Source organism: Sinocyclocheilus anshuiensis, unplaced genomic scaffold (genome assembly GCF_001515605.1).
Source record: "Sinocyclocheilus anshuiensis isolate Anshui unplaced genomic scaffold, SAMN03320099.WGS_v1.1 scaffold1581, whole genome shotgun sequence".
Classification (NCBI taxonomy): domain Eukaryota; kingdom Metazoa; phylum Chordata; class Actinopteri; order Cypriniformes; family Cyprinidae; genus Sinocyclocheilus; species Sinocyclocheilus anshuiensis.
In genome coordinates this window covers 411,294-435,955 of record NW_015540988.1, presented here as the reverse complement: position 1 = coordinate 435,955, position 24,662 = coordinate 411,294, and the positions used below count along the sequence as shown (strand labels likewise).

At 38.1% G+C, this 24,662-nt stretch overlaps 1 protein-coding gene across 1 annotated transcript in view; it reads left to right on the top strand.

Moving 5' to 3' along the window:
- Positions 1-23,957, top strand: part of LOC107690160 (membrane-associated guanylate kinase, WW and PDZ domain-containing protein 3-like) — a 25,015-nt gene extending 1,058 nt beyond the window's left edge. The window contains exons 2-16 of the mRNA XM_016488404.1: positions 503-1,211; positions 2,047-2,184; positions 2,317-2,491; positions 5,104-5,280; positions 5,401-5,548; positions 7,014-7,074; positions 8,538-8,999; positions 10,432-10,638; positions 11,433-11,608; positions 12,254-12,345; positions 12,462-12,553; positions 12,845-12,916; positions 16,173-16,757; positions 17,991-18,091; positions 23,481-23,957. Coding sequence (XP_016343890.1) covers positions 1,028-1,211; positions 2,047-2,184; positions 2,317-2,491; positions 5,104-5,280; positions 5,401-5,548; positions 7,014-7,074; positions 8,538-8,999; positions 10,432-10,638; positions 11,433-11,608; positions 12,254-12,345; positions 12,462-12,553; positions 12,845-12,916; positions 16,173-16,757; positions 17,991-18,091; positions 23,481-23,648 — 2,838 coding nt within the window. The 5' untranslated portion in view covers positions 503-1,027 and the 3' untranslated portion in view covers positions 23,649-23,957. The remainder of the gene's footprint in view (positions 1-502; positions 1,212-2,046; positions 2,185-2,316; positions 2,492-5,103; positions 5,281-5,400; positions 5,549-7,013; positions 7,075-8,537; positions 9,000-10,431; positions 10,639-11,432; positions 11,609-12,253; positions 12,346-12,461; positions 12,554-12,844; positions 12,917-16,172; positions 16,758-17,990; positions 18,092-23,480) is intronic.
- The last annotated feature ends 705 nt before the right edge of the window (positions 23,958-24,662 follow it).

Sequence of the window (24,662 nt, the reverse complement as noted above, 5' to 3'; positions counted from 1 at the left end):
AAAGAGATTTTTGTTCTGGTCACCTGGACACACCTGTTGACTCATTATTATCTCTATTTTTTTTTTTTTTTAAATGATACGGTTATTGGTAATGTATCATATAAAACATGCTGCATGTGATGGAACACACTTTTAGTCATATAAAAATGTATTTTCAAAACAAAATATAAAAGTGAAAATAAAATAATCACAAACCAAATTTAATGTAATTCTCTTGATCAATCCATTAAGAAAAAGTTTTTGTATTTTTATTTTTCTGAACCAGTAACCAAATAAATAACATTGTTGAGGCAACACTCTTTATGCATTCACAGTTTAAAGCAGTAGATCTTAACACATTAGTGTTCCACATCGGCTCAGTATCTCTTGCTGTGGAAACAGTGCAACCCTTAGCTTTCCAGAATGCAATAATTGCTGATATCACTTTACCTCCCATGGGAAATTAGTCTTTGCGCGGCTGGGTTCTCACAGATCTTTCTCTGTTGTCTTGGATCACTGGCAGGTAAAGGTGAGACACTGAGGCCTGGGAGGACCAGATGACTGACTTCTGCCAAGCAAAGCTCCACTGGCAGTGAGGAGGGACTCCTGCCCAATGCCCCAGTCTAACCCACAGACTTTCAACTCAACAAAAAGACCTGAGCCACTATTACACATCCTCTGTTTTTGCGAGACTCTCTTCCGAACAATGCATATAAGGATACATTTTGCTCTGCCACTTCTTGGATAATAGAATTTGTTTATCAGCTGTTTCATGAAATGATTAAAATCATGTCGGAGTTCTCCGTGAAGACTCTGTGAAGACAAATCACAATATGTCTTGTAATCTAAAGTGAACAATGCTGGATCCATAGCAGCTTCTTCCTGCACCACTGTGCAGTGGAGTTTCCTTTTGTGGATCTAATCCTGTGGACTGTAATCCTCGTGACTAGTATTGACCCACTGGACCTCTAGTTTTCCCCATCCACCCTCATTCCCTTTAGAAGCTCAGGCCCTGGATGAGGGTTAGAGGGGAGGTCGGCACTTTGCCATGGCTCATTCGTCTGACACGGCACGCAAAGACATGACGAATGGGGCTCATCCCAGTGCCCAGCCAGGGCCCTCGGGCACTTCTACTCTACCACGCTACCTGCACAAGAAGCAGCAGCGCCAGAGAGGAGTGAGATCTTCCTCTCCTATGGGGAGGGTCATCCTCATCAATGCACCTGTCGATGGTAAGTCTCCTACAAGAGCTTGATCTAGATGCAGGTTTACCAACACATTCTCATGGCAATTCATAGCTGTTTTATTTTTTGGTGAATTGGTAGCTCTCGTTTGTACGGTTTTGTACAATCATCCACACAAAGCAATTTGTCAAAGAATCAAATCATACAAATTGATACAAAATTGCCAATTCGAAAAATATATAAAATTTCTCATGAGATCAGGTTGAGGTGATATTTTCTAAAGTATGTTTATTCCACTTAAGGATTAAAATATAATATAACTATATTGGTTATTGGCTAATATTAGAGTTTTTTTTATTTTTATTAATTAGTTTCAGTCGATATTGCATATTTTAAAATGGTTCATTTATATTTTTAGTGTTTTATTTTTTATTTTTAGATTCTAATCTGTATAGTTTACAATTTTGATATCTGCCATTTATCGGTTATCGGCCATACCATGAAAATTATCATCTGCTTGGGTATCAGCCAGATCCATATCTATAACTTGGGATATTATGCATTCCTAGGACAATAACAGTACAGTGTTATCAAACTACGAAAATAACACAAACAGGATCCTGTGATTGAAGGAGTTGTTGAATGCAATACAATTGTTGGCTGCCTTTTCTTGCATTTAAAAACATGTAATAAAGCTTAAAAAAATTGTTTAGTTTTTTTAAAGAAAGTCTTACATTGGAAATTCGTTATGTTATATTATATTATATGAGAAAGAATCTTTTGCTAAGGAGCAAAAACATTGACGAAACCCATCACTATACTTGTGAGTTATATTTATTTTCAGAGGAACTTTCTATTTGTGTTTGATGTTGGTGCACTGTAGGTGGGGATGACAGTGAAGACATCCACACAATTACTGTGGACAAAAGTGAGGATGGCAGGCTGGGCTTCAGTGTGCGGGGAGGCTCTGAACACGGCCTGGGAATCTTTGTCAGCAAGGTGGAGGATGACAGCTCTGCAGGTACACAGAGGGGGTTACAACTGATGAGGATTTGCATTTGAGATTTTAGATTTATTACGACAAGGTATGCATGTATAAGCTATTGGTGAGTTTCATATTAATGTGTTTTTGTATCCTGATTCCACACTACAGAGTTGGCAGGCTTGTGTGTTGGAGATAAGCTGGTCGAGGTGAATGGCATAAGTCTGGAGAGCATCACCATGAGCAGTGCCGTAAAAGTCCTGACAGGAAATAATCGTCTGCGCATGGTGGTAAGACGTGTTGGGAAGGTGCCAGGTATCCGCTATTCGAAAGAGAAGACTACATGGTAAGTTGAGCTTTTATGTCATCACTTGAACATGATATACTATTTTGTATGGTTTTTTTATTAGGCTAAGCACACTCTATCAGGCTGAACATCAATTATAATGTTATTTCTGCAGTTGTCCACATTTTTGAATCCCATATTGATTAAGATATTTTCTTTGCTATTTCCTGTTATAATCATGATAACATTGCTTGTTTTCAAACTTTGTTATTAACAGAAGCTAGATGTTGAATGTTGATAAATTAATTCATCACGATTTATTTTGTGATTCCAGAATATTAAAGATTCTTATTCTGTATGTTCTTCAATAAAAACAATAGTTATTCAAAGGTAAAATACTATTCTTAGTATTCCTACTATTCTTAGGTTTTTAATTTTTATTGTAAATTATTAAATAATTTTAAGTCATCTTGTGGACTTTTTTCTTGAAGTTCCCTACTTGAGAACTATTACACTGATGATTTTGTGGCTGATGCATCATCAAGCCTGTACTCAAACACGGTTCAAGTTTTTCAGATATTACAGTATATATTGCATGAGATATTGTGTATCTGTGCATTTAAAAGTTTTAAAAATGCAATTCTTTTTATTTTCATAGTTATACAAAAAAGTAATGAAATGCATCAACATGTCCTTTAGTATTATGCAAGAAAAGTAGCTGTTTGTATGGCAGCTTGACCTGTCTCCCAGAAGCCTGCCTCCTGGAGGTTGTCCAAATACCCTTTGACAACTCATAACAGAAGAGTGTGTTTTGCCCTTGAACATTTAGAGGTTCTTTTAGTATTTGAAAGACTGTATTTTTAGGCATTTTCTGTTGCAGATTTGCTGAATGATGGGGTTTAATTAGACTAACTGAACTGAGAAGATAAGCAGAGCGTAGTGATGGGCTCTTTCTCCCCCTGCCTTGACTAACGGGGTGGAAACCCTGTGACTCTTGGCCTTTACTTGTTATCTTTTCCTTCAGCTTCTGTTTCAGCATACAGAAGTGGTAGAGTTACCTTAGTGGTCTTCTCAGCCATTTCATTAACTGATAGTAGAATGAGCAAGTTTATTACAGAAGTGTATGTGTGTCCACCTGAAGATTTATGTGTGTGTGTGTGTGTGCGCTTGTGTATAACACACTGATTTTTACTTAAAAGTGAAGTGTGTAATTATTTATATTAGAACACTTTTTCCTATCTTAACTTAATATGCAAATATAACTATAAGTAAATCACTTGTAGATTGATTTCCTCAAAGTTTAAACGCTGTAAACATTAAAAAAAATGCTTTTTTTGAGCACCCTGACCGGCTAGAGCACAGCAACATGGAGCCAGTGGCTTAAGTGTGGGGTGGGGTTTTTAGTTTGTCTGTCCAATGAAAGAGTGGGACAATTCTGTTTGGTAACAACACTAGTTGTGCAGAAATTACACACTTCAGTTTTGATAATAAACTTTGTAGTTACCCTTCAAAAACTTTTTTTTTTTTTTTTATGAAAGATGTCTCATACTGATTAAGCTATCTTAACTTAATATGCAAATATAACTATAAGTAAATCACTTGTAGATTGATTTCCTCAAAGTTTAAACGCTGTAAACATTAAAAAAAATGCTTTTTTTGAGCACCCTGACCGGCTAGAGCACAGCAACATGGAGCCAGTGGCTTAAGTGTGGGGTGGGGTTTTTAGTTTGTCTGTCCAATGAAAGAGTGGGACAATTCTGTTTGGTAACAACACTAGTTGTGCAGAAATTACACACTTCAGTTTTGATAATAAACTTTGTAGTTACCCTTCAAAAACTTTTTTTTTTTATTTTTATGAAAGATGTCTCATACTGATTAAGGCTGCATTCATTTGATCAAAAATCCATAAAAACAGTAATATTTAGAAAAATTCTATTCCTCTTTTTCAAGATTCTTGTATGAATAGAAATTTCAAGAATAACATTTATTTGAAATAGAAATCTCTCATAACAATGTAAAAAGTCTTTACTGCCACTTTTGATAAATTTAAAGGGATAGTTCACCCAAAAATGAAAATTCAGTCATTAATTACTCATCCTCATGTCGTTCCAAACCCGTAAGACCTTCATTCATCTTCAGGACACAAATTAAAATATTTTTTAGCTTTCTGACCCTCCATTGACGGCAACACAACTGACATGTTCAAGGCCCAGAAAGGTAGTAAGGACATCATTAAAACAGTCATTAAAATATGTGCCATCAGTGGTTCAACCGTAATTTTATGAAGCTGTCCTTACTACCTTTCTGGGCCTTGAAGACCTTGTCAGTTGCATTTCTGTCTATGGAGGGTCAGAAAGCTCTCGGATTTCATCAAAAACTGAAGACCTTACAGGTTTGGAAAGACATGAGGGTAATTAATGACAGAATTTAGATTTTGGTTGAACTAACCCTTATTTAAAAAAAGAAATGTAAGGACCCCAAACCTGTGTTTGTTTTTTTTGTAGAATGACTTAAATTATTGTGTCACTTATTTGTTTATTGCTTGTAATTACATTGTAGCAAAGTGTCATTTCTTCAGTGTTGTCACATGAAAAGATATAATAAAATATTTACAAACATGTGAGGGGTGTACTCACTTCTGTGAGATACTGTATATGAATGTATGTGTGCAGGGTAGATCTAATCCACCGAAGGATGGTAGTGGAAGAAAGTGGTCGCACACCTTCAGAGGCCAGTTCAGATGGAGCCCTGCGCAGAATAGTGCACCTTTACACAACCTCAGATGACTACTGCCTGGGCTTCAACATCCGCGGTGGCAAAGAGTTTGGCCTGGGCATCTATGTCTCAAAGTAAGACAAAATGCCCAGGGTTTAAGGGATGTCTGACAACTTCGTGACAACTGTTGCCTAGATGCTATGGTTAATTGCTGAACTTTATTAATGCGATGATTTGTTTAATTTTGTGATGAGGCTGGACCCTGGTGGCCTGGCAGAGCAAAATGGAATTAAAATGGGGGATCAGATTCTGGCAGCCAATGGAGTGAGTTTTGAGGACATCACACACAGCAATGCAGTAGAAGTGCTAAAGAGTCACACTCATGTGATGCTGACCATTAAGGTGAGAATAACCAAAACTTTAGCAATAGACCTGATATTTGACCATTTGAGATTATCAGTATTATCAACAGTCTTATTTATGGGAATAACACCCACCCAGTTTTACAAATGAATAATATAGAGTGTCCATTTTTAATGACAGTATTAAAAAAGGTACATCGATGTACTGTATACATCTTGAACCAGATGAGTCCTCTGCACAATGTGACTTTGCTGCAGCCTGAAATTGAACTGCTGGTTTTGTCTGGTCAGAGTAGAACTGGCCCCCCGACTGAGCCTGGTTTCTCCCAAGGTTTTTTCTCCATTCTGTCACCGATGGAGTTTTGGTTCCTTGCCGCTGTCGCCTCTGGCTTGCTTAGTTGGGGACACTTCATTTCCAGCGATATCGTTGTCTTGATTGCAAATGATTGCAAAGATACTATTTAAACTGAACTGAGCTGGATGATGACATCACTGAATTCAATGATGAACTGTCTTTAACTGAAAAATTAGTGTTTACTATTGTCATTTTGCATTATTGACACACTATTTTCCTAATTAATGCTGTTCAGTTGCTTTGACACAATCTGTATTGTTAAAAGTGCTATATAAATAAAGGTGACTTGACTTGACATCTTAGTTTATCAGGGAAATTTTAGTTTTTAGTTTAGGAAGACAAATGATTTCCAAAGTGCTTTGGCATATTAATTGCTACCACAGCATGTTAAACAACACTGCCTCTTATTGCGTCTGGGAGTGAGAAAGCATAGCAAAGCAGACAGCTGGCATTTAGCCGTCACATTCCTGGTTGCTCGCTTTACTCAGGCAGGGCTCAGGTTCCACCTGTGAAAAATAGCCAGCGGGTGTGCATTATTCACCAGGCCTTAGGGATCAAGTTATAATCAGCAGAAAGCCTCGTTTTATGGCCTTTTCTCATTGCCCCCGTGGCAAGGCTCTGTCAAACCTGCAGTGGTGCTATAAGTATATAGGGCTGCTAAATGCCTGCTTTGTTAGCTATTGATGCCACTTCGTGGTGGTAAGTACGAGCTCTGCTGGTGATAAGTGAAGTGACAGTGTGAGAAAATGTCAGACAAGGGTCAAAACAAAAGGAGAAAGGGATGTTTTTTTAACTTTGCTGCAGTCTGTTCAAATCTAGCTCCTGCATGAGGAGATCCTGCAAGGCAGATCAGGCTGCCTCCTACCATCATCTTGATGTTCAAGCTTGTTTTATGTTTATGGAGAATCAAACTAACTGTGACTTCATGAGAGCCTGTAGTGAGGTCAGCGTACACCTAGGGCATCAGAAATGAGGTCATATCCTTCTGACTTCACTGGTGGAAAATGCAGTTTGAAGTCATTTTTAGGCTGTTTAGACTTAATTTGCACAATGAACTATACCCAAGGACTTTTGAACTTGCATGCAATGTAATTAAGGCTGTAGCTCCTTTTCTCACTGTGATTATGTCTTGTGTAATATCCTGTCCTAGGAGGCTGGCCGATATCCTGCTTACAAGGAGATGGTGGCGGAGTACAGCTGGCTTAATAAATGTACGTAACCGTTACCTGCAAACATCACTATTTAACATCTTATCTGTTAATAGTACATATATTAATGGATAGGTTGCGTGCTTTGTGCGACCCACTCATTTGCACTTGTATCTTATAGAAATGCAATTTTCATAATGAATTGATGGTGTGCACTGGGATGGCCCATCTCCAGATCAAAGCTGAACGACAACCGGCCACATGTCAAGCCAGATTTTTTCATTGCCCTCCGATTCTCTGTTTTCCATTTAATATGGATGGCAGTGTCTGAAAATAGCCACGGATTAGATCGTAATGTTCACATTCAGATAAGTCGTCCAGGATTGTGCATGTTTGTAACATCAGGGTGATTCAGGGGTATTTAGGTTACAGGACAGAAGCTCATGTAATTCTGCTCCATATTTAACACAAGTGACATTGATATATTGTTCATTCAGATGTAAAAGGACATCAGAACTTTAATATTTATGAGGCTTTTAGACACGATGTCTGTTGCTTTATTTGTTAAGCTTTTTTATTTTATTTAGTTTTATTTTATTTTATTATTTTGTTTTATTGGTAACATTTTACTTAAAGCCTTTGTGTGGCATGCATTATAAAGGGTTATTTAAGGGTGTAATGCATTATAATTATTCATAATGTGCGTTGTAATACATTATATCTTAACGTAAATAATATAACCAAATTTAAAATGCCTAGTGTAACAATGAATTGATAAGTGTTGTAATGTATTAACTGTGGTTACAATTATTCATGAGATTGTACAATGCTTTACAAGGCAAAATTAATGCATTAAAACTACTTTAATAATGCGTTATACATAAAGGCTTCAAGAAATGTGTTATCATTTTATTTTATTTTATTTTAGTTTAGTTTAGTTTATTTTGTTACCCAAAAAAGCTATTTATATCTGATTTAATGCATAAACATTAATTTTATTTGTATAAATTAATATATTGAGGTGTACCCAGTGATAGATAGAATAATAAATAAATAAATAAATATTACAATATATCAAATAAATCTATTAAAATATATAATATATATGCAAATTAATAAGTTAAATCATATTTTGGCCTGGAGTAAAATCTGTTAATTTACCTTACCTTTTTACTTTATCTTTACTTTACCTTTTTTTCAATGTAGAGCGAGATAAAACTTGACCTAAAAAAAATCAACAGCTTAACACCTTAATGGTTCTTTGATATATGTAAGATGATAATTATGATGATTTCTGCCACAGCATTTTAGGCAGACAGATTTGTTTCCTTGAAATAACTGTGTAACTTAATTGTCAAAGATTACAATAATTTTATTTATATTAAAGTTATTAAATAGAAGTTTTGCTGTAGACAGTACTGTGCATTTAAGTTTAATGAAGTGGATGACAGATCTTCAGTGCACTGAGTGATCCAACTTTTTATCTCTAAAAATAATAAATGAAAGTCTCTACTTTTCCCCCTTAGTGGCTAATGGAGGCCAGCCCGCTTCCTCCCAGGGTTCAGACTCCTACTCCTCCACTTCCTCTCTCTCCTCTGGGACGCCGGTCAGCTCTCTCAGCGGCCTCTCGCAGGTCATGTTCCCTCCTGTATTCGGCTCAGAGATGGTGGATGTCTGTATCTCCACCGAGGACCGCTCACGCCGGCCCAGCTCTGAACGGATAGAGACCGCCATGCAGACGGACCCACCGGAGCCCGATGCCACATCAAGATCTAGTAGGGTCTTAACCACAGAAACCAGCCGAACGGTTGGCGAAACTGTCCTGTTAAAAGACACAGTAATACGCAGTGGGACTTCCAAAACTCGGACAAGGACCTTCTCTGCTGGGGATAAAGAGACTTTGGACTCTCCTAAAACGGCAGTCCTGATGGCTCTCAGCAAGCCTCGCAAACCCATCCGCCGATCCCAGAGTCACATCACTGTGTCAGGTACAGTAGGGCTGGTTTAGAGATAAGAGATAAAAAACAGTCTGTCAGAAGGCTGTGAATCAAAATTAGTTGAGCTGCACAGGGCCGTCCTGTGTTTGTGTCACTGATGTAACTCATATCTCAGTTGTAGTGCCGGGGCCCAAGGTCACAACCAGATAAGTGATGAGGATCTTGTGTTATTTGATACACACACCACGCTGTGGAAGCTCCGCTCAGAATAGAAAATGTGTTGTCGAAAACCAGCAATTGACCTTTAGAGTCACATTGCTACGTCTGTTTGTCAAATATATAGCAGTGTGCTGCCATTGTATCTCTGCATTTAAATGAACTTGGTTGAATGCATAATACATCAGCATTACTGCACGGGATCTTGTCGTGAAAGATTAACGGTTCAGACTGGAGAATCTGATGCCTTGAGAAATGTATGCTCAAAATCCACACAGCAAAGTGTATATCATCCTGTTTTATTTGCCAGGCTTAATACCTCACACTGTGGAGATAAATGACTGGAAGCTTTGTGGCCTTTAACAAATACTTTCAATCACAACTTAACATAACAAGCTCTTCTTCGATAAATCTCACGGAAACATGTTCAGGTCATATTTCACCCCAAATCAAAAATAGAAAGACATGACACCTATTTTAGGACCATGAACTTTTTTGATTTTTTTTTTATTAACATGAAGAAGAAAAAATAGATATCATGGCCACAAATTAAGAATTAGTTCCCATATTAATTCTTGACCAATTATTATTAATTTGTTCCCTCATTGTAGTTAAATATTGTTGAGCTAATGTTTTCTTGTTTTAATTGAATTAAATTGTCGATATAAAAACACAATTTAAGAAGAACCAATTAACGAATTGTGGGAACAAATTGGCCACAATATCTTGATTTGTTTCCCCCCAGCATGTCATCTGTGGGGCTCGGTACAGTTACTTATTTGATATTTTTTGCTTGTTTGTTTTATCATAATATTTTACAGTAATTAAAACGAAATGAAATTTAATGAATTCAAAAACCTTTACAAGAACATTTTAGGTCCTAAAAGTAGGTGATGCTATATTTATATATATATATATATATATATATATATATATATATATGAAAAATTACTCCATTATATCCATGACAGGCATTGTGAGAATTCAGAGTAGCTGTTTTTCAACCAAAAAGTGCTCTCATCCTGCAATGACCTGGGGTTAAATGACTTTCTCGAGGACACAGTAGTGATGAAACAGGATTGTGATCTCAGTGACTCTCCAGTTTCTGGGTCACCATTGCTCAGGGCTGAACTTGGAGCCTTTGCCACCTATAATACATGTATTTTATCACTTGAGCATGTTAAAGTTTTCCTTGTGAACATCTATTTATTCAGTATATTTTGCCTGGAGGTCAATCTTTGACATGTTTCTGCTTGATGTTGATCAGAGGACAAGCAGAAGAAAAGGAAGCATCAAAAGGACAAGGTAGAGACGGAGAGAAGCACCCTGCAGCGCTCCAAAACCTTTGTCAGCTTGCTCTTTAAAAGCGGACGCAGGCGGGAAAGGTCGTCCTCTAGAGACAGGAAGGACAAAGGGGCAGGGGACGGACACAGAGGAAGATCCAAATCCCCGAAACATTTAGATAACGAACCGGGTGAGTCCACGTGTGGTTTAACATATTTTGATGAGGATCACTTTCTGTGGATACCAGGGAATAGCTGAGGAAGATATTTGCATTTGAAAAGCCAGAAAGCAGCATAATGAGTTTTTAAAGAGCCTAAATCAGAGAGCTGCTTTACTGTACACTGTTCTGCGGTAATTCCCTTGAAGTGGCCTTGAGTCCAACTCCTGTGGTTTTGCTCAGCTAATGATGAATTGCATTGCTTCCTTCTCTACAGTGCATACTGCAGCAAAACTTAGAAACACATTGAAAACTCCAAGCTAATCACAGTTTTTCGGCCAGTCAGATTTGCCAGTCTTTTTGTCTGTACATAATTGCAATTAGTTTACTTTTTAAAATGGGCTTTTTGCTGTGATGCCATAGAACAGGGGTGTCCAAACCTGTTCTTGGAGGGCCACTGTCCTGCAAAGTTTAGCTTCAACTTTAGTTAAAGACACCTGAACCAGCAAATCACGGTCTTCAGACTCACTAGAAACTTCTAGGAAAGTGTGTTGGAGCTGAAATCTGCAGGATTGGACACCCCTACCGTATAGAACTATTTTTGATCCCCTAAATAACCTTACAATTAACAGTAAAGAATTTTTTTTTTCCTTCTGTGAAGAACATTTTAATAATCTAAAGAAGCTTTTTGCACTATAAAAAACTATTGAACAAAGGAAAGCTTCAATGGATTCTTCATGGAACCAAAGATGCCAAAACCATAGATCTTTAAATGAGAATTGCTGTCATCAGAGCTCGTAGACTGACTCTAGCACTTGTGTCCTCAGGTAAAGAGCGGGGTCGACCCATAATTAACCTGTTGAGTTCTCCCAGAGAGACTCGTGCTGGTATGAGGGAGCACAGCCCCATCCCCAGCCCGGAGACCATGGCCATGTTGGAGGATATGGCCCGCAAGCTGCTCAACGAGGATGAGGTGGCGGCTGTCATGAGACACTGTAAAACGGTGAGTCATCTAAAAGTCTGCTGGGTTGAAATAATGTCTCATTTAGGACTTTATACGGGTTTACAGGTTTATCCTTTTCCCAAATGTTTATGTGGTTAACTAGAAAAGGCTCTATTGTCTTGCTATGTATATTTCTGACTAATCAATGTGCATGCTGGTTATGCTTACAAAAGAGGGATTTGTCTTGCCATTTATGATTGAGATCAAGTTATCCAAATCGTACAGAACTCTGAGTATAAAATTGTAGTTGTAATTAAAACAAAAATTACTGGAGAATGTTTTACAAGACAATACCTCAGTCTTACTATTTCAAAATAAATTCACATTTAATTCACATGTAATGCATTGCTTTCGGATTCTTTGTAATTATTTGTGAAATTACTACTAGTTTCTACACCACACTTTTTCAGTGTAGACAATGCCACAGTTATCTGGATAGCGCTTGTGAAATACTAGCAGACCGTATTACTTAATTACTACAAAATTGTTTAGTACTTTATTGACAGCTTGTGAGCCCTAAATTCCAAGAATATTTCGTGCTTTACACGAATTTGGTAAGATTTAGACTCTAAATCCAGTGCTTGTGACTAGTTCACATTATCAGGAGTAAATTGCTGAACTAGGGCATCTCCTTCTGTTCTTTAGTTTCTAGTTGAGCGTGTGGTTGAGGATCTGGTTCGCCCCCTGCTGGCCATCTTGGACAAGCCTGAGAAGCTTCTGCTGCTGAGGGAGGTTAGGTAAGGAGTGTTTCAGTGTCAGCCTCTGAAATGCATATATTTATATATCTCCTGCCTGCATTTGCACTATTCATGTGTGGAATGTTTTAATTTAACATTCACTTTCTTTTATGTAGAATGATCATCCCTCCCACAGATCTGGGCCGTTTTGACAGTATGGTTTTGCCCTTTGAGCTTGAAGCCTATGACATACTAAAAAACCGTTCTGGTAAGAAAATGTTTCAGCTTTTTAAATTTTAGCTGCCATGTTTGAGTAGTACTTATACACTAATAGTCAAAAGTTTTCGATACCTACTAATTTTGTATTATTAATGTTTTCCATAAATGGGGCCAAACAAACCCCAAATCAAAACAACACTTTAGCTGAGCTTCGTCTTGGGATGATTTTAACATTTCTGAATAAGTTCATATATGTTGAGCACTTGATGGTGAAAAATCTGGATTTTAATTTGAATCCAATTAATGTGAACCGTTCATTGTGTTTTTTGTGGTTCCCCAGTAAGGTCTCCAGTCCTGCGTTCTCCTCGTCATGGTGGAACACCCCGTCGCCATTTAATAACTCCCATCCCAGGTAACCTATTTCTGGTGTGAACTGGAATGTCGTATTTTTTTGAGTAGTACTTATACACTAATAGTCAAAAGTTTTCGATACCTACTAATTTTGTATTATTAATGTTTTCCATAAATGGGGCCAAACAAACCCCAAATCAAAACAACACTTTAGCTGAGCTTCGTCTTGGGATGATTTTAACATTTCTGAATAAGTTCATATATGTTGAGCACTTGATGGTGAAAAATCTGGATTTTAATTTGAATCCAATTAATGTGAACCGTTCATTGTGTTTTTTGTGGTTCCCCAGTAAGGTCTCCAGTCCTGCGTTCTCCTCGTCATGGTGGAACACCCCGTCGCCATTTAATAACTCCCATCCCAGGTAACCTATTTCTGGTGTGAACTGGAATGTTCTATTCTATTCTATTCTATTCTATTCTATTCTATTCTGTTCTGAGTTTACTCATCCATTTTCAGTGCTGTACAATGTCCTCAAAGTGATCCCTGTATGAAATTATACAACCAGAAGACACAAACTCTTCTCTGCACCAGGCATTTCATATCCTGAAATGAATGTCTAACCATATGCACACACATACATATACTACAAATATCCTGTTGCTGATATTTAATCCACACACACAATCCCTCTCATTCTAAAACCCTTGTTACTGTACACTACCATCACTTTTTAATAACAAGCCCTATGCAGTTTTCTTCATTGTAAGCTGCCATTTAGGACACAAATGCATCATTTGCAGGATGCCCAACATGCATCACTGCCAAAAGAAGATAATCTGTCTCTTATTGCCAGATAGCCTTTCTTTCTGCTGCTGACACTGCATGACCTCCTAACCTCTAACCTTGGAGTGCACAGTGCCCGCTGTCATTGTCCACAGTGTCAGGCTGTAATGTGCCTCTGACTTTTGAATGGAAGTCGTTTCTGAAATGCAAGAAAGGCGCCTTGCATTGTTGAACCTTCAAGCGTCCACCCACGCAGGTCTGAGACTTAATGCAGCTCCTTTGTAATGTCCACAGAGGAGTAATTCAAAACTCTCTCTGCTAGAGGCCCCTGAAATCTGAGCGAGATGTGCGTGTATGCAACGCCACACCGCTGCTTACTCAATGGATATGAATGTGTGATTGTCGCTCACATTTCTGGATGAAAGGGAAAGTGTGTGTGAGGTTCCGTAACATCTGCACTGATTTAAGGAGATATAAATGAATTCAGCTTTTATACCATTTATATGTATGTTCGTGGGAGGAGGAAATCTTTGAGTCTGAATTCTCAGTTGTATTTATATACCTATAATTTTACCTATATGGTACTATGGTACAATAATGAAATCAGATGGCAATACCATGTACCTTGACATCCAGCAGCCCCAAAAAATATTTGGACATTTTAGCCACACTTACGCAGTTAGGGTAAAAAGGGCTTTTCACACTTGAAATAGTTGACCCTGGGTCATTCTAAACCCCGGGTAAACAGAAGCCTGTATATTGCTCTGAATGGACTTTTCGGACTAAAATGGTAGGAACAAATCAGTCTCTTCTTAACTCAAATATGAGGGATGTGATTGGATGTCTGTTGCTAAGCATCTAGCTGTAATATTTCAATGACGCAAAAGTGGTGCTAACCCTTCACAAGAGACGGGTTTCATAATTTCAGGTAAAAGTGGTGCTAACACCACTACTCAGAGCTGGGTAGTAACTGATTACATGTAATCTGGATTATGTAATCAGATTTAAAAAATCAAGTACTTGTAATAAAAGTATATTATGTTTTATAATGCTCATAATCAGATTACAGTTACTTTTTTATGGATTCCATTACATTGCATAATATGCACACAATGGCAGTAAATTATTAATAATTTATTGGTTCTCCCTAATTGTTCTTTTTCTCTTTTACATTTTCCTTTCTAAAAATCCTACTGTTTGTTATGCTATTTAGCTTTGACTATATTCACAATATTGAATGGTCATGAAAATGTCATAAAAATTATTTTGCAATCCATGCTTCTGAACCTCTCAAGCAGTTAGTCCATATATGAAACAAAGGGATTCCCAAACGTTTTTGTCAGCCAAACCCCTTTGACATTAAATATTTACTTGATATATATCTCAGGAAGGTAATATTTTAATAATTTAACACATTCGCATTTTTACAGTTCAATGTTTCTTAATGGTCTCATTGACTTGTCGTGCAGGTAAACAAATGTTCAAAGTTTAAATAATTTATTTTACATTTTTATGATTTACTTAATTATTAGCTTTTTATCAACTCACAGACCCACTGCAGTTCTTACATTAAGCCCAGTTTGGGAAACCCTGGTTTAATGTAATGTTTGATTACATTTTATGATGTTGATATAAAAAGGGAATATATTTTCTCTCTCTGCAGTTTTGTATCAATATTGTATGTTTAATGGCAAGATTAAAACAAGTTGGATAAAAAGTAATCTGAAAGTAATCTAAAAAGTAGTCAAAATACATGACCTAAAATGAGTAACCTAGATTGTGTTACTAACTACAGTTTTCATCATGTAATTTGTAATCAGTAATGGACTACAATTTGTAAGTAATCTACTCAGCTCTGCCGAGAGCTGGAATACAGTACATGACTTTAAAAATCTGAACATATTTTAAACACTAGACATCATACACTCTAAAAAATGCTGGGTTGTTTTAACCCAACTTTGGGTCAAATATGGACTAACCCAACTGTTGGGTTACATTTTTCAATTACATTTTTAACCCAAAAGTTGGGTTAGTCCATATTTGAACCAAAGTTGGGTTAAAACAACCCAGCATTTTTAGAGTGTACAATTGTCAACTTTGTAATACCAGACTTTAAAATCTTTGTGATCACAACAAACTCACGCAGAAATGTGTGCCTTGTATCTAGGAGATGTATGATAAATGAAATCAATAACTGTCCTAAAATCAGCTCAAAATATCAAACATGTTTGATATCCTCTGACTGGATGGAATCTGAAGCTACGAGTCTGTGACCATCATAAACTGTGTGATTTTCTATTAAATCAGTCAGCTCAAATCTGCTGACTGGTTTGAGTTTTGGCAACTAGCATCAACTTCTCCTGGCTGTGAATCAGGGCAAAAATCTAGGCAAAAATCGTGTAGTGCATTCCAGCCTTAAATTACAAGTCTCTAATGTTCCTTTACCCTTTAAAAGTGGGGTTTAGAGTGATGATAACCTGCGATTATGCTATGAATGTGTGAGAAATGGTTTTAATATCCCCTTGAATCACAGATTATCGGGGTGGATTCCACCTTCAGCCGGTACAGGATCTGGAGAGTGAACGGCAGCTCATTGAAGATCTGGAACGGCTGCGTTTGGCAGGTTTACCGACTGGACGGCTTCCTCCTCCTCGAGCTTTCACACCACTCTTGGATGTACCAGTGGACACTTACATCACAGACTCGCTCCGTAATCGTTCACTGAGTCCTGCTCGGCCCAGCTGGACACACTCAGAGTCTCCTCACGGCACGGAACGCATCGGACGCTCCCCCCCGAGAAGAGACAATGGTGTCCTCAGGACATCACACCATGACTCTTTATCCAGCAGGGGTGATTCTATCCCAGTGCGAGGGAGATCCCCTTATAGGAATGGTCATCGAATGAAAACAGACAAATCCCAGAATGGTAAAGAGGTAAAGCATACCGTAATGAGTGCACACCGCCGGAGTAGGACACCATTGACCCAGGTTTTTGCGCCCAGCTCGGATCAGGACTGGAAAGAACCAGTGAATGGACATTCAGACAGCCAAGAAACCCCACCAGAGCAGGAATATGAACTAACCACAGTTACTATCTCTAAGACCAAACAGTCCCTTGGTGAGTTACTCGGAGTCACTGTATTCTGGCTTTGTGGCAACGTTTCTCAAATGACAAACATCCCATTTCTCTCTGACCAAAATAACTTGATTATATATGTATGAAATGTTAATACAGCCTGGCTATGTAAAAGTTGCCCCCACAAAGCTAGGGTGTTTTGGGTGGTTGCCAGGTTGCTCTGCAGTTTTTTAAAATCATGTTGCTATGTGGATTATAGAATGTTCTGGGCTGCTTGGTGGTTTCCAAATTCCCACACTCAAGCCTCTATTATATTTTGATCCACAGACATGGTTTAGGTCCCTCCTTCATTGTGAATCATGACATTTGTATCATTCACCAGGGAAATATGATAAATTTGATCACTTAGAAAAGTCATCTCTCCTCATACTCAAAAAAAGGCTAATTATTGTCGGTAATATAAACAGTGCTTGATGAGTTACATACCAAAGTTTAATACTTAGGGTTAGAGTTTGTTCAGATCTCTGTTTGTGAGTATGAGTAATAGTATGACTAAAGCCTGTTAATACAGTAGATTTGCAGAGCATGTGATTCATTCTGGACCCACAATCAAAAAAGGCACAAAAGCTGTCTTTAAAAAGGCCTTTAAAAAGGTACTAAGATGTACACTTTTGGTACTAGTACAGTATGTACCTTTAAGGTACTAATATGCACCTTTAAAGCTAAATAAGGTACAAAAGTGTACCTTTTGAAAAGGTACTACCCCAGTAATGACTTTTGTACCTTTTTTCTGAGTATGTAGCATACACTGACAAAATAAGAAATAGGAATTTGTGGAAAAAAGACCATATAATCACTGATAGATTAGTATTAAAGAAGAGATTCTCCTTCAGTTATTCTTCTCACCTCACCAGAAGATGGCAGTGAATTGCCCAGTGAGATAATAGAGTGCACTCCCATTCAAGAAGGTCTATAATGGTCCTGGAGAAAGCTAAACGTTATTATTTCTGTTCATCTTAATGACAGTTGCTCAGCTGGTTGACATCTGCTGACATCTCTAATATGTTTAGTCTAGACTGGAATCAGCATCTGTTACTTTTATGGCACAATTAAAATATCAGTTTTCCACATCCATCCAAATAAAAGGCCTACAGTATAAGAATATAAATGGTGTAGATGAATTGGTTATACAGTGTTTGTTTCATGCATATATAGAGAGTTGAAGTCATCATTAACATGTGGATGGCTAGATGATTCTTATTATTCTTTTTGCAGGAATAAGCATCTCAGGTGGGATTGAGTCAAAGGTGCAGCCAATGGTGAAGATAGAGAAGATCTTTCCAGGAGGAGCAGCATCTACTAGTAATGTTCTGAAGGTAACTGATCCTCATATAGACTCATCTACAGTAGGCTAAGCAGTGTTGCAGTCTAGAAAAGGCTTATTTGAAACAGAACAGAACAGAAGTGTGACTAGGTTGAGTCCGACTCTAGGCCAAGACCAGAAGAGAGTAAAGTTCACATGTTTCTGAGTCTATTACAAGACCAAGACACTGACAATATGGCCTTGGACTCTGACTTGGGAGCATGTGGACTCTGTCTTGACTCTGGTCTTGGTCTCAGACTTGAATGAGCTGGTTTGATCTATAACACTGATGCAAATTATGCACGGGGCATCATGTGTCCAGTGAGTGACCAACCATTGTTTGATTTTTGAGCAGTAAAATTTTAAATTGAACAAGACAAAGTGGAATATGTTCTCAAGAGAAGCGTCTACTGCAACCAAGTGTCTCACACAAACTCCTTTTTCAAATTCTATACCATTGCTGCAAATAATGTATAAGGATATTGCTGGTAGGATTCATCCTAGCATTATTAGTTGATGAATAGTGTGTTTGTCACCCAATCATTATTAGGAAGGTCTGGTAATGATCAATGGCTGCAGGCCTTGTGATTTCTGTTTTGGTTACAGCTAGCACTCAGTTATGTTAGCTGAGCGCAGAGGCATTTTTATTTGCTTAAGTGGTACAACTCATTCATCATTGATGAATTACATCAACCAGACCAGAAAACACAATATTTGAGTCAGCTGCTTCTTTTTAAGGAAGCTTTCTCCACATAACAACAAATGCTGTACATCTCTATTGGAAAGACCAGCTTGGTCCAGGCTGGTTTAGTCTGGTTAGTTCTAGTTTGGTGCTGGTCTTGCTGGTAGACCATGATGGAGCTGGTAGATCAGTCACGAAGCTGGATGTCACACTAGTCATTTCAACTGGTGTACTGTACAAACATTTTATGTACCACCGTGTCTACACAACATCCAGGTCTTTGCATCTGTAAGAAATGAGGGCAAAAGGTCACAGAAGTTGAGGGCACGATACCAACAGCACCTCTGTTACCCAGCAAAAAAGGTTAAAACCCTGGAATCCCATGTGTGTATGTGCACTTGTGTGTGTGTTTGTCAAGAGAAGCCGCATCCTTGTCGATTACAGCCTATCAGGTGACAGCATTTCCCTGGCCTGCTCTGAGAGGCTTGTGTTGCCACACTCAGGAGATCTGGTGTCAGGCTCAAAACCCCTCAGTTGCCAAGAACATCCACTCATCTCTGGCCTCCAGCTGGACTTGGTGTGAAAGACTAGAGGGTATTTCCATTCATACCAAAGGCCGACTAATTTACATTCTGCTCAATTCACTTGTTGTCTCACCCTGAAGCCATGAGAGGCTCTTCAGAGCGGCTATCTTCACTGAGCTCTGCAGATTAACAGACCTGCAGAGGGAAAGTGTGGAGCGCCCTGTTCACATGCTTCCTGTTCCTGTTGTCTAACTGATAACTGTATTATCTGAGCGGCAAGTATGCTCCAGCAGCATGGAGGTCAGGTTTCTGTCACCCATTGTCTGCAGTCACATCCCTCTTATCAAACGTTGTTGACACGCATGGCAGACGGAGGTCAGGTGTTGTGTATGTGTTGGGGCTCCATAGAGTCTGCTCTTTCGGCTCATGTGTAATTAGTCCAGCACTCTCTTTTTCATCTTGATTATAGTCTGTTGTGTTGATCTTGATAGTCATTCTTCAGCTTATAAATACAGAGGGCTTCAGTTTAATAACAGATTTAACTATATTTGGGCATTTTCTGGAGAAAATGTCAAGGGTCTTTTGTCTGTGCAAAACTTACCACCACAAGGGGGCTTGATAACTTTTCCAGTATTTGTTAAGCCATAGGGTGTTCTGAGTGGTTGCTAGAGTGATGGTTGATGACATGTTATATATATGTGTGTATATATATATATATATATATATATATATATATATATATATCAAAAAAATTGCAAGTAACTTTTAACCTGCACTGTCTGGCCCAAATTTGTGAATTCAAAAGCCATGCAATCTGAAAATATCTGAAAATATGTTTTTATTCCGCTGTATGAGCGCCAAACACATTGATTTTTACTCTTCCCTGAGTCATCTTCTTTCTCTCTCTCTCTTCGTGCACACAGTGATGTACTCTGCTATCTGCTGATAAATGACTCCACTTGTCCTCTGAAACCATAGAATGCTTTGGTGATTTGTATTTAGTCAAAAAGGCAGATGGCATACAAAAAAGACTGATGATGTCCCTGCGGTTTCCTTCATGTAAGTGCTGTTTGAAGAGAATGTCAGCTTAAACAAATCTTAGGCCCCTAAATGGCCATAAAGGGACACAGAGTGTGTTGCATTAAGTATAATGTTTTGAAATACTCTTAATAATGCTCTTAAGTAGTTCTTGTGTTCTACTTTTGGGTTCACTCTCCATGACTGGAATAGTCTTAGCCATGCACGGCTCATCTGTAAGGGCAGGTGGGGCCAAAAATATTCACCCAAAACATAGACCTCTGTATAAACTGAATAAATAATAAACTATAAATGTGTTCAGCATTCTGCAACAAATATTTTCCAAATTTTCTTGACAATTTTAAGTCATAAAGTGCGCAGGATATATTCATTGCAAGCTTCGGCAAGTACGTAATTATACTAAGTGGGGCAGTTGTGACAGTGCTCTCCCGAACTGCAGCCCACAAATTTTAAATGGTAAATCAGTGGTGAAACGTGGAACTGCAGCACGCTCTAACAGCCATTTGGGCAGTTTTGAGCCTGCCCTGCTTCTTTTAATGTTACCTTATCTCGCTCCAGATCAAGACAATATCAGTCAGTTTTAGCTATATGTGTCTGTATCAGGTCAGTAACTAGCAGACATGTCTGTTTTTCCTATGTGGGGTAGTGTTTTAAATGAATAAAAGTGTTAATCCTTTAGTTTAAATGTGCTCAAGTGAAAAGCCTTTATATAGTTCTGTTGTGTTTGTTTTGAGATGAGACGTGATATTCGTTTCCTCACTTAAATTCCTCTACAACTTGTAACATTCTAAATCAACACTCGGAGACGATATTAAGGCAATAATTCAATTGCATTCTATGTATGTGTACTTTGAGCCTGTTGATCAACATTAGATCTCTGCCAAAAGTGTGTGTGCATGTGTTCAGCGATTAGACTAGAAAGACTATAAGCTTTCTTGAGTTTATAATAAACTAGCACTACCACCCAGAATCTGCCTAAATTTACCAAAAGTGGACTGCGAAGTGGAATTCACAAGGTATTCCGCCAGATTCCAATCCGAAGGGAGCGTACATGTTCAGTTCGAAGGGCACTGCAAACGTCATAGGCAATAATGGCATATCGATATATCACTTCACAGGAAGTGGAGAGGGAAAATCACCCAACTGTCATTGCGCACCGTTTCACCAGTTAGAACTAACAATGGAGCAGAGCCGTTGAAAGAGTTTTTTTAAGGCTCTGCAATGGAGTGGTTGCAATAAATGTTGTTATTATTATACAAATTATAGTATTTAGTAGCATAGTAGGATTCATAGTATTTATGAATGGTTATGGCGATGAATGTTATATTTGCATATTGTATTGTATGAATAGGTGAAACAAAGTAAAACCACTGAGAAACAGTTGAGGCTCTGTAATTTTTTATTTGACTTTATTTACCACAGGAGAGTTAAATATAAGGCTGCATGTAGGAAAGAAAGCGCACGAGATGAGACTACTACAATCTGTTAACAGTATAAACATATACATTTTGACTATATTTATTAGATACATATTTGTATATAAATTTGAAAGTAAAATAAATTACAATATTTATTATATTAATGTTCATAATCTGTGACCCTGTCATTGCCTTTCTTTGAGGACATTCCAGGGTGTTCCAAATGAGCGATTATTGTCAGAGAAGTCCACTTCAACAGATATCCCGTGCTTAGGGAGTAGGGAGCAGTCAACACTGCGTAGGGACCCTGTCAATCGGAACGCACCTCAGGAGCCGCTAAAGTTGTGGGCTAAATTGTAAGCCTACTTGTATGAGGAACTTAAATGTCAATGTGAATTGCTGTTATCATCCCATTTTACATTCTTAATGTGACATATCTAAATTATAAATTATAATTTTATAACATGATATATAACTGGGCATTAATTAAAAGGGTCATGAACTGCCTTTTTTTATTATTTTGTACTGTTCTCTGAGGTACACTTATAATGTCATCAAGATTTTTACAACAGAAACATCATAATTAAAAATTAATTCTGTCCTGTTTTGACCCCCTCATCTGAACACTGTTTGAATAGGTGTGGCGGATTGTAGACTCGGAAGTAAACACCCACTGCTATGATTGGCTAAAAGTTGTGTATGTTTGACAGCCTACATCCATCATAGATGGACGCTGCTGTGATTTAGTTTTAAAACGCATAAATACTCAGTACATATCAAACAATCTGTAATAACAGACAAAGCAATAGTGACCACGTAATAAAAACAGTTACTCACACTTGTGTGTTGTGACCATACATTGGAAGTCAGTGGTCAACAACATTCTTCAAAATATGTTCTTTTGTGTTTCGCAGAAGAAATTGCACTCTTAGCTGAAAATAATGAGCCAAAATAATAAATGTTTTCCAGTTCTATTTAAGTGAGAATGAACAGAGAAATATAATGTCTCTATAAGAGGACAAGTGTTTGTTCTGACCAATGAAGAGCATGAAAACAGACCCTGACCACTAAGGATGGGTGTAGAGAGTTCACTAAACAGGTGCATCCTGGTAAGAGATCGTGACTGAGGAAATGTGCCTACGTTGTACTTTTTTCCTGGCAGGAAAGACATAATTCCAAAGACACGCTCCTGCATCTGTGTGAGTGTTGAACTTTTGGGTTATGCTCACCTAGAGACTGGGGTACATATTTGCTTCTGCTCACTCTGATTTGACTGTTTCACTTTTTAACTTAGTTTTATGCTGTTAGTGGTGTCAGAGATAGGAAAATGAGTTTAGATTGATAGAGTTTAAGTAAGTTTAGAGCTTATGGATATGCCATGTGTTTTTGACCTGAAAGACTCAAACATCTGTGCTTCTGGTCTGCCAGTGGTTACAATCACAGAGAAAAACATCCATTTCTGAAGTATAATAAGCTGATGTCATCCACTGGCAGAGCCTTGACACACACACAGTGTGAAACAGGCCAGATGAGATCATTCACAGGTATTAACGAAGGAGAACAAAGGAAACGAGTGGCATCCTGTGCCTGCAGCATCTGCTTTTTCCTGCCATTCAGACAGCGCACGCATGTCTGCGCACTGCCAGAAATACTCAGGGATGTGTCATGAAAATAGACATCTGCATTAATGATCAAGTCCTGAACTTTTCTAGAAATCCCTTTTTTTGTGTGTGCGTGCAGGCTGGATTCGAGCTGGTGTCGGTAGATGGAGAGTCCCTCCAAGGTGTTACACATCAGCATGCGGTGGATGCCATTCGAAGGGCTTTCAGCAACAAGGCCAAAGACCCCATGGAATTTATCGTCAAAGTTCCCAAGAACCCGACAAAAACTCTGAAAGCCATAAAGTAGTAAAGGCCTCGATATACTTATGGCAAAGTTCTCTTTCATTCTTCACTTGAGTTAAAAGAAGTTTGAAATACATGAGCTGTGGTAAACTGTTTGTAACCCTCATGATGCCACCCACACTGCTGAGAGTAGCGATTAGATATGTAAATATGTGCAGCACACTCTTCTCTCAACAACAAAATAAGCAGTACAAAAATGACAGTGGTGAGAAAACAGCAGTTTAAGGAATAGTTCACCCAAAAGTGAAAATTTGCTCAAGATTTACTCATTTAGCTTCAGATTTACCCTCAAGGCATCTAAGATGTAGATGAGTTTGTTTCTTAATTGAAACAGATTTGGAGAAATAACATCTTCGAGCTGGTGTCGGTAGATGGAGAGTCCCTCCAAGGTGTTACACATCAGCATGCGGTGGATGCCATTCGAAGGGCTTTCAGCAACAAGGCCAAAGACCCCATGGAATTTATCGTCAAAGTTCCCAAGAACCCGACAAAAACTCTGAAAGCCATAAAGTAGTAAAGGCCTCGATATACTTATGGCAAAGTTCTCTTTCATTCTTCACTTGAGTTAAAAGAAGTTTGAAATACATGAGCTGTGGTAAACTGTTTGTAACCCTCATGATGCCACCCACACTGCTGAGAGTAGCGATTAGATATGTAAATATGTGCAGCACACTCTTCTCTCAACAACAAAATAAGCAGTACAAAAATGACAGTGGTGAGAAAACAGCAGTTTAAGGAATAGTTCACCCAAAAGTGAAAATTTGCTCAAGATTTACTCATTTAGCTTCAGATTTACCCTCAAGGCATCTAAGATGTAGATGAGTTTGTTTCTTAATTGAAACAGATTTGGAGAAATAACATCACTTGCTCACCAATGGATCAGTGAATGGGTGCCGTCAGAATGAGAGTCCAAACAGCTGATAAAAGCATCACAGTAATTCTCAAGTAATCTACACGACTTTAGTCTGGATAGTCTGAGGGTTAGTAAATTATCAGCAAATTTTCTGCATTTTTGGGT